At 29.2% G+C, this 10,388-nt stretch overlaps 2 protein-coding genes across 2 annotated transcripts; one reads left to right on the top strand and one right to left on the bottom strand.

Annotated features, from left to right (window-relative positions):
- Window positions 1-1,660: 1,660 nt before the first annotated feature.
- On the top strand, window positions 1,661-2,682 carry LOC107923407 (NDR1/HIN1-like protein 12). The gene has a single exon (XM_016853622.2). The coding sequence runs from the start codon at window positions 1,833-1,835 to the stop codon at window positions 2,499-2,501; it is 669 nt and encodes a 222-aa protein (XP_016709111.1). The 5' UTR covers window positions 1,661-1,832; the 3' UTR covers window positions 2,502-2,682.
- A 6,606-nt stretch (window positions 2,683-9,288) lies between these two features.
- LOC107938557 (brassinosteroid-responsive RING protein 1) lies at window positions 9,289-10,150 on the bottom strand. The gene has a single exon (XM_016871760.2). It carries the CDS (start codon window positions 10,088-10,090, stop codon window positions 9,518-9,520), a length of 573 nt encoding a protein of 190 aa, XP_016727249.2. The 5' UTR covers window positions 10,091-10,150; the 3' UTR covers window positions 9,289-9,517.
- Window positions 10,151-10,388: the final 238 nt, after the last annotated feature.

Genomic DNA, 10,388 nt, shown 5'->3' on the forward strand with positions numbered 1-10,388 from the left:
TAATCATGTCGGACTTTGTCCAGCTTTAATCTTTTGTGGCATCAAGATCCTTTTGTCCCACTCCATTAAATCTTTTTGAATGATTTTATTGTTGGGCTTATAGATATGTTAAAACACCTCTACTTTTGAGAGTTTGGGGCAAATGAAGAAGAGGAAAAACAAAAGTAATTTTGATGGAAGAAAGTGATTTTGTTAGCAACTAAAATGGTAAAGGGAGGCGAAATGCCGGAGTTTTTCACGTGGAGGATGAATACAAAGGCAATGGAACTATATGACGCGTGTATATGTGTGTACATAGACTGAGATGTGGTGGATGAATTGATGAGGCAGAGGGCATGGGGACCTTTGGCCCATGCGGGGCCAACTGCCATTCATGCACAAAGAAACAGCCACACCATTCAGATACATTATGGGATTTGGGTTTAGGTAAACAAACATATTCATTTATCGGTGCTGCTATTGCCCCTCTTTTTATAGTTTTTTTTAGTTAAAGATATCATTCCGGTCTATTTTACATTTCGTTAGAGACTTCTTTGAATTGGTACAAATCGAATTTGTTGAAGTTTTTGTGCGGCTTAATTCAATTTGCAAGATTAGGGGTGAATTAAGGAGTATCGGAATTAACGCTCTAGTCGTTCTTCAATGTTTAAATTAATCAAGGATTTATAATTACGAAGAGAGTCAAAATATATTACTTTGATGAAGAAGATGAAGAAGAGAGAGGAATAATACTTCCTTGCTATACACTTGGTCTTCAAGTTTGTTTCTTATGAGTTGTTGGTGTAAAGAGTGATCTTATGTTACACCCAGTAGAGTTGTAACTAGCATATTTGTCCTTATTCATATTATAATCGAACATGATTTATGAAAATTAATTTTTTTGAAGTTTATGATTATCTCTTTTAATAATATTATTTTTAAACTTTGAACTTATTTTTTTCTTGAAAGATTTATGTTTCTCTATCTAAGTGTTGCTAAATCTATTTTATTTTAAAATTTATATTTAATTTTTCCCAATTTTTCTCTTTTACAATTTTTTTTTAATTTTTAATTTTAATCTTTATAAGTTGATTTTTTTATCTTAATTAATATAATTTATCATTTATAAAAATTAAAAAAATAGTGTAATTACTTTAATTATGCCACCAGAGCCTTGGTTTAGTTATGAGAGAAGTGCTTATACTTTGAATACTTTAAATTTAAGATTCTGTATGAGTTTCCAAATTCTATTATATATAAGTTTTAATCAATTAGTCTAATTCATCCATTTTAGTTAAGACATTTAAGCTGAGATTTTATTGGGATTTCATATGGTTATTTTTAAATCGCTCATTAAAAGACAAAACTGAAAAAGTTGTAACCCTTGATTAAATCATGTGAAAAATTAGAAAATTGAACTGAAACTTGTTAAATCAATTATAAACTGCATTATTCTTATATAAAAATTAATTTCTCTCTTTCCTTGATGTTGAAGCTGTGGAAATGATTAAAATGCAAACTCATGTATTTTTATTTTAATGATTTTATGAATCCTAAATTCATCCAAATTTTGAGAAATTAAATTAGGAATGCGATAAATTCAAAAGAAAGAAAGAAAGAGGAAAAGAAAAAAGCATCTACATTGTTATAAAATAGAAAAACACAAAAGAAAAAAGAAGCGAACTTTAGCATCAATCGAACCATATTCTTCATCTTCTTATTTATTTTTTATATACTTTCAACATTGTGACTCTCGGCCTGCCCTCACCATCTCCTGGGAACCATCTTCCCTCCTTCACTTTCCATCCATTTTTACACTCCAACTTCAAATTTACTTTGTATTCACTTTTCCAATGAGTGACCAAGACCAACCTCCTCCTCCTCCACCACCACCCACTAATGGCGAAGGCAAACCTCCTCCTATACCCAGCCCACCACCACCACCACAAGGTGGTGCAGGCCGTTCTTGTTGCTTATGCATTTTCATCTTCCTCCTCTTAGCAGGAGCCGCAGTACTCACCGTCTGGCTCATCTACCGTCCCCACAAACCCCGTTTCGTCGTCGTCGGCGCCGCTATATACGAACTCAACGCCACTTCCCAACCCTTCATTTCAACTTCTATGCAGTTCACCATCGTGATGAGAAACCCCAACAAGAGAGTCTCTATCTATTACGACAAGTTACAAGCTTATGTTTCGTATAGGAACCAACAGATCACTCCCCCTTTGGACTTACCCCCGCTGTACCACGCGACGAAAACAACAGTGGCGTTATCCCCCGTACTCGGTAGCGGCATGGTGCCGGCGTCGGCGGAGGTGGTGAATGGACTGATGATAGACGAGACTTACGGAGTGGTGGCGTTGAGGGTAGTGTTGTTGGGGAAACTGAGATGGAAAGCTGGTGCTATCAAGACAGTCAAGTATGGGTTTTACGTACGATGTGATGTTTGGGTCGGGTTGAAAAAGGGTGGTGTTGGACCCGTCCCTTTGCTTGGAGCTCCGCCATGTAAAGTCGATATATGAAAACTCCACTGCCATGGATTTTAATGTAGCTATAGCTTTGGTACTTCACTGTTTCTTTTTATTGCTTAGTTTTTATCTGCAGAAATGCAGAAGAAAATCAAAAACCAAGTTGAGTTACAGTTGAATGTTGTCAGAAAAAAAAAAGCTTTTAATGCCAAAAAAAAAGGGGTTCTTTCGATTCTCTTACATTTATTTTTATTTACCATCTTTCATCATTTTGTTTCAGTTAAACTGGTAATTGATAAGTGTTCTGAAAATTGGTGTTTTGTCGGTTTACAAAATTAGATATAAAGGGATGCCATTGCCACACATTGCATCAAAGTTTAGACGCATGGCTCTACATTCAACAGAAGTTAAACCCATATACTTGCCTTTTTTTTTTTTTTTCAATTGCATTTCATTACCTGCCCCAAATGATGATATATTATCAAAAATTAATGTCATCATTTGATTCATTTATATTGTATGTATAGAATTATACATTATGGGTTCATAAAATATTAACCTTTTCAAATTTTAATTTTAATTTGATGCATATCATCATATGTTTTATAGAATTATACTCCATTAGTAGGTAAGTTTTCAAGATATTTTAATGGAGCTTTTAAAGTGTAAGTATAATAAGATTTTTTTTTGTCGAATACTTATTGCATAGATAATTTAAAATTGACATGTTAAAATAACAAAATAATTTTTTTAAAAAATTTATAAACATTATTCCTTTTTTTTTTATTTAAACTTGTTATATTCAAGTTGTTCCTAAGTTCACACGGGTGTGAAGCTAGAAATTTTTTCTTGTGGGTTGAGATCAAGTTATATATTTTTATGAGAGCTAAAATGAAATTTCATTGTTGTATTGACATATACCTTTATAGTTTTTAGAGAATGATTAAATTAAAATTATATCATTTGAGGGGAAATATAATTTTATCATTTATTAACTTAAAATTTTATAAAATTTGAATGACTAAAAGTATAATTTTTCATTTTTAGGAGGGTGGAGGCCCTTGTTGTTAGAATATTTTCAAAATATTTATAACATTCCAATAGTTATAAATGTCCAAAAGTTACTCATTTAGTTATTAACCAAGAGTTGTCACTATTCATAATGATGAATTATGTCTCTTGTTACCAAACGTTATGTCACATAATTAATAACAAATAATCATGATTATTCAGTTAGATATCTTCGAATAATTATGTTTATTGCTAAGAGATTTGACTATCTATTTGGATAGGTATGTATCTATGAAAAAAACATGAGAATTCCTATAAATAGGAGTCGAAATTCATTTGTTTAATATATCAAAAGTTAAGAAACAAAAGTTTATTTCTATTCCCCTCCATCTTCTAATATTCCTAGATTGTTCTATAAAAAATTATTACAGAAGCTTTTTTTATTATAAAAATCGATACTCTTGCTATGCTGAGCTTAATGTTTAGTGGATTGTTTCTATTAGTGCAAAACATTGACAATTATTGGGCTTTATTGTATTCTCGAGGTTTGTTTGTCAGTAACTCTTTGGTACACCAAAATATAAGTGGGGGTAAATAAAACGTTAAAGAAAGTGGCATCAATGCATACCTTGAAGCTTCCGTTAATTTTTTATAAATTTATTTTTATTCCCATACACCAACACTTGCTTACACCCTCTCTTTGTTTATGAGTTCACGATTGTTTAAATTTGAATCATATATTTTTAAATATGTTTGGTGTCAAATCTAAATTAACATTTTAACATCTACAATAATAAGAAAACTCACTTTAATATGATACGAATATGTTAAACTTAATTAAAATGCGTTAACACTCGAAACCAATTTAAAATTAGATAATAATTTAAGGATTTAAGATGCAATTAACTCTTTTTATTTAATCTTTTGTTTTAATTTTTATTTCGTCCCATGTGCTACACCTAGATAACCCATCTTGTTTTAATACCTTCATTGTTAGCAAAACCATATGAAATTTGTATACATTAATTCCTCACTTGGAAAATAAGCTGAAGTGTATATATATATATCACCGACGTTGGATAGGGATATCGACTCGAAGAAAGATTTTTAATTGATTGAGTAAAAAATTAGAGGTAGTTTAATATTGTTTCTCAAAAATGTTTATGGAAAAAAAAAATTGAGATAAAAATATTGTTAAGTAAAATGTTTTTAAATTTTTTAAAAGTGTTTTTTGGACAAAAAATGTTTTGCAAATTTTTTTTATTAAAATAGAAACATAAAATTTTAGCTTTTGTTTAAAAATGATTTTTGATTCAAAAGTACTTTTTAAAAGTAATACTAAACTGGCTCTTAGTATGAATTGATTCAATTAAATTAAAAAATTAATTAAATGGATTTTTAATTTTTGTTATTTTTTAATAATATTAATTAAATCAATAAATTGATAACTTAACCGAGTGGATTATTAATCCGATTATGAAACAGTGTTTGTGTATTTATTTGCTTTGGAACCTCTAATGGTGGGCATAGCATCTATGACTAATCAAATTTGCTTGGAACTGTTTAAGATTCTCTAATCTGAATGTGAAGTGGAACAGGTATCTGATTCATTATCTTTCATTAAGAAAAAAAGGTTAAACATATTCCGCGTTTTTAATGTACTATGGAATAATTTTGTTGAATAATGTTGTTGTTTGACGTATCGGTGAGTTTTTTTTTAAAATTATTTTGATTTTGTAGTATGATAAATTTTTATTCGTAAGTTTATTTTATGGGAATAATTTATATTAGGATGGCCTTAAAAATTAAGGTTTTTAGGTATTAATAAAATTTTGTCACAACATCAATTTTTAAAGATATGAAATTATTATTATACAAACATCTATAGAGAAATTATTATATGGACCCTTTCTAGTTTCCACTACATTATTCATGATTTTTTTAATTATTTAATAATATTTTAACAATTTTTTATGTCATCAACACATAATTTTGATAATTTTTTCCCTTGAACTTTCAATCTGAAATCCCAAACCCTAAACTAACAATTAAAAACCCCGAATCATAATCCTAAACCATTACACCCTAAAGTTTTTCCTGAACCCTAAATCTAAAATTTTAAACCCTAAACCTCAAACTTGTAATATATAACACTGCACCCTTTAACCCAAACTTATAACCTCGAACCCTAAACCTAAACTTGAACCCCAAACTCAAAGCCCAAAGCTCAAACCCGAACCCTAATACTTAAATCTCAAACCCAAACCCTGAACCTCGAGATTTAAGGTTCAAGGTTTAGGGTTCAAGATAAAATAATTATTAAAATTATGTGTTAACGAAATGAAAAAAAATTACAGAAAAATTACTGATTTTTTTTAAATTGGTTGCACAAAAATAAAAAAAATTAACTTATGAAAAAAGACAAAATAATTAAAATTTGTAAAACAATAAAAACATTCGTTTATAATTTAAAAAATTAATTATTTTAAGTAATTTAATTAAAGTTAAATTAAGTTGGAGAAGATATTAGATATAGATGAGTGTATAATAATACTTTGTTATCTTTAAATTTTAATGACATAACACTATTTTATTGGTGCCTAAAAACTTTGATTTTTAGGATGATTCTAATATAATTATTCCCTTATTTTATTGATTGTTTGTATTTCTTTTTATATTTCGAATTTATTTTTTTATTGATATTTTTATTTTTTAAAATATTTGGATTTGGATCTCATTGATGTGTCATGACCTGACTAAAAATTTGACTAATGCAAATGCACATATCAATTAATAGTATAGCTACGGTGAGCAGATATATCATTCCCACGAGGACTACAAGTAATAGTAATTATTGTCTTTATATTATTTAATTGAACAATTCAAGTTATCAATTAAAAACTAAAATGAACTAAATTAAATAACTAATGAACACGACAAATAACCAATTAGGAAAGTAACCGATTAACAATCAATAAGCAAAACAATACCCAAAAAAGAATTCATATAGATTTTTTTTGTCACTATCAATCTAAATTACGTAATTTCTTTACTTAGCACCTTGATCCGTAGAAATTTCTAAATTATGCTAATATCTCTTTCGAGCATAAGAGCAGCTAACTTTAAGTTGATTAATTGAAATTTCTTCCTAATTAAAACTTCTATTATCGCATTAACTCGTGCTATAGATTCTCCTATTAGATTTGACTCTAATTTGGTAGATTTGTGTAGCCCTATTCCTAAGATTGCATGCAACTCTACTCAATTCCTCAATATCTACTTTTAAATAGGGTCTATTTAACTACTGATTTAAAGATGTCGAACATGGATTAATAATCTAGAAATATCAAACCAATAATTAAGCACACATAATTGAGAACAAAAAACTATATATTTATTGCGTAAAATAAAAATCAAACGATCTAATCCATCATAGGGTTCGTCTCCCCTAAGTATTTAGAAAATTAGTTCATGCTTGAAAATGAAAATATCTAAGATACAGTATAACTGAAAGAAATAAAGAAACTCATGATAATTTCCTAAGAAATCAATTGCAAATCTTCAATCTTGACAGAAATCTGCTTCAACGTCAACTTTAATGGTGTTTTCGAGTTGTTTTCTTGAATATTCTCTAACAGCTCACTCTTATCTTTTTATTTTTGTCATATATACATCTTAGAATCCTCGAAAAACCTAAAAATCGTGATTTTTCGTTGTTTGGTGTGCAATTTCGTGAAATCGACATGATCTACCACACGACTGTTAGGAATGATTCAGCCCATGTGGCTCTTATAGCTTGCTTTGACGCTCCAATTTTCGCTTGTTTTTCTCTCCTTCAGCTCTCAAGTGTTCTATTAAGCATTAAAACATAAACTTAAAGGATTAAGAGTATATAATTCACAATTAATATTAAATAATCACCCAAAAACAAATTAAAAATAAAGTTAAAACATATTACTTTTTATCACTTATGCTTATTCATTATTTTTGTATTTATTATTATCCAGCACAACTTTAATCACCGTTTATAACTAGGACTTTCACAATTCATAAATGTATCTTACATATGAATTGAAAAATAATGGATGGAAAAGTATGCGACAAGATTATACTCATACGTTAATTATTGGTCAAAGCGTTAAAAAATGGATTAATATAAATAAATAAATAAATAAATAAATTAAGCCCTTAAAGAAGGAAAAAAAAAGCATTCAATTAAATTCTAAGTGATCAAGAAAAATCAATTCCACTTTTCCATTGATAAAAACCTTCATTCACCGGTTTAACTATTAATTGTCATTAATGTGATTGTGAAAGCAATAAGAAACTCCCCTCAACAACATGTAAAAGCAAATATACCAGTCAAACTGGTCAAATTCTCATTGCTTCTATCAACCATGTTAGCAGTTGTTAATGGTGAATGACAATTTTCGTTAATTGAGGGTCCAATCCCTTTTTTTTTTTAAATAATTAACAACTCGATTGAATGCACTTTTTAATAAAAACTTAATTGATTTTTATTTTTTACTTTTTCTATTTTTTTATCTTTCAACCTTAAATACTTTTAAAAAATATAAATAAATCCAAAGTAATATATTGAAACTAGACCTGTTCATAAATCGAGTTTAAGCATGATATTAGTATATTTTATACTTGTTTAAGCTCAATCCAGCCTAACAAAAATTATGGGTCTAAAATTCTGCCCAAGCCTGTCGGTATTATTTTTAATTTTATATTTAATAATCTTAGTTTTATTTGATTTATTAAATATATATAGGCATCTTAATAATTTTTAAATATTTGTATTATAGTATTATATATTATTAGTAGGGGTAAAATGTTGCCATGTGTCCTAAGGAAATATTAAAAAATAAAAAAACAAAAACAAATTAAAACAAACATGTGTCATGTGTTAAACTTTGCTTGTGGAATTAAAAAAATTGATTGAGAGTGAACAAAATACTAACCTTAATATATAATAGGTAGTTATTTGATATACTCTAACTTTTTGGACTCTACAAGTGGATTGAGGATGTGTCAAGTCTTACATTTATTTATGCAATTATTTTTTTATTTTTTTACTACACCCTAGAATACACTTGTCAAATCCTTAATCTGTTTGCAGAGTCTAAAAATCTCTATTGATTAGATATCAAATAATTTTTCATTAGGGTATCATAAATATAAAAAAAATGGGTTGTGCCGAGTTCGGCCTAGAATATTCAAACTCGAGCCCAATACATATTTTAAACGGGCTTAATTTTTTTTTGTTCAATCTCGTTTTTCAAGTTTAATATTATTTTCCAAATCCTCTTAAATCTTAAACAGACTTTTGGGCTTGATCAGATAACCCGACCAATGATCTAATCAAAACAAATTGATGTCAATATATACCAACTCCAAAAGAAAATTATATATTAAATATTTATATATCCATAAATAATTTTTGTAATTAATTTACAAAATTACAAATTAATAAATAAAAGCAGCGATTGAGGTTGATGAATTACGTTAGGAAGAACCTTGAGTTGGCGAGTTAGGCAGGTGGGCCAAAATATGAAAGCATGCATTTGTAGAAGATAAGGATCAGAATAATAATAATAATAACCCAGAAAATTAGGAGGATGAAAACTCATAAAAGCAGAGAAATAATTATTAAAATTATTGTGGGATACTTTTTTAGATAGCAAATTATAACAATGATACGTTTGAAAGGAAATTAATCAAAGTATTCTCATTGTTGTACATCTTATTTAATGATATAAAAATCTTGCATGTCTCCAATTTAACTCTCATGTATAACAATTGATTGTCAGGCTGGAAAAAAAGATTTAATTATAACGTTATTGAAAATTAAGAAATAATTTACAAGTTAGAAAATTTGGGGACCATCACTGTGATTAACCCATCATATTCAAAAGTCTATAACCCAATAATAATATTACTTCTTTAACATATTGGAGCAAGAGAGCATAAAACGAAAGCGGAAGGAAAATACACAAAAGAAATTTCTTGAATAATCGAGTTGGAGTCTCGTAATAGAAAAAATCTAAGAATAATTAATAATCTTCACCAAACAGATAGGCCATTCTTTCCAACCTCCATGGATCATATACACCCTTTACTTCCCCACCTTCATCAGCAGCAGCAGCAGCTTCGCATGGCAGTAGCTTAAGCCAGCACAAAGGACATGTCTCATGACCCTGATCGACCCACCCATCAATACACTCTCTATGATATAAGTGACTGCAATTGCCCAGCTCCCTTATTTCATCACTCCCCTCTACGCATGCCAAGCATATCGCACAATCAACTAACGGATCGTCGATATCGCCTCGTAATCTCCACCTGCTGAATTCGACGACAGGGAGCTTAGCCTTTATCAAATTCGACACTACATGGGCCATGAACGGCACCGGAACCTGAGACGGTAACGGTCGTAATTCATCATTGTTGTCATCGATATCGGCATAGTCTCGGTCGTGGTCTTGAAAAAGCTGGTTGAGTTTTTGGAGTCGATAAAAAATAAAATCTATTGCCATCATGGTGAATTTAAGGTCAGTTAAGAGGTAAACCAGAGGTGTTATAATCAGAAGCTCTGAAAAATCAATGGAATTGAAAATTTGAATCATGATACTATAGTTGAAAACTCTATGATCTTAGGTGCAGATACGTGAGCCTATGGGGACTGACTATATATACATATATGTATATAAATATAAAATTATAAACTGATACAAGAATAAAACTTAGATTACGTGAAGTGTCAAATGGAATTTGAAGTGGGAAATGACAAAGTTTGGTATATTTTGATCAAGAAAATGGATGTGTGTTTGCATGTTTCCCTACGCATGTTTTGGCTGGATTAATATTATAATTTTTTATTCTCCATAAAAATAATAAAAATATTTATATTTAATTTACTAACAA

This window comes from Gossypium hirsutum, chromosome A12 (assembly GCF_007990345.1).
Source record: "Gossypium hirsutum isolate 1008001.06 chromosome A12, Gossypium_hirsutum_v2.1, whole genome shotgun sequence".
Classification (NCBI taxonomy): domain Eukaryota; kingdom Viridiplantae; phylum Streptophyta; class Magnoliopsida; order Malvales; family Malvaceae; genus Gossypium; species Gossypium hirsutum.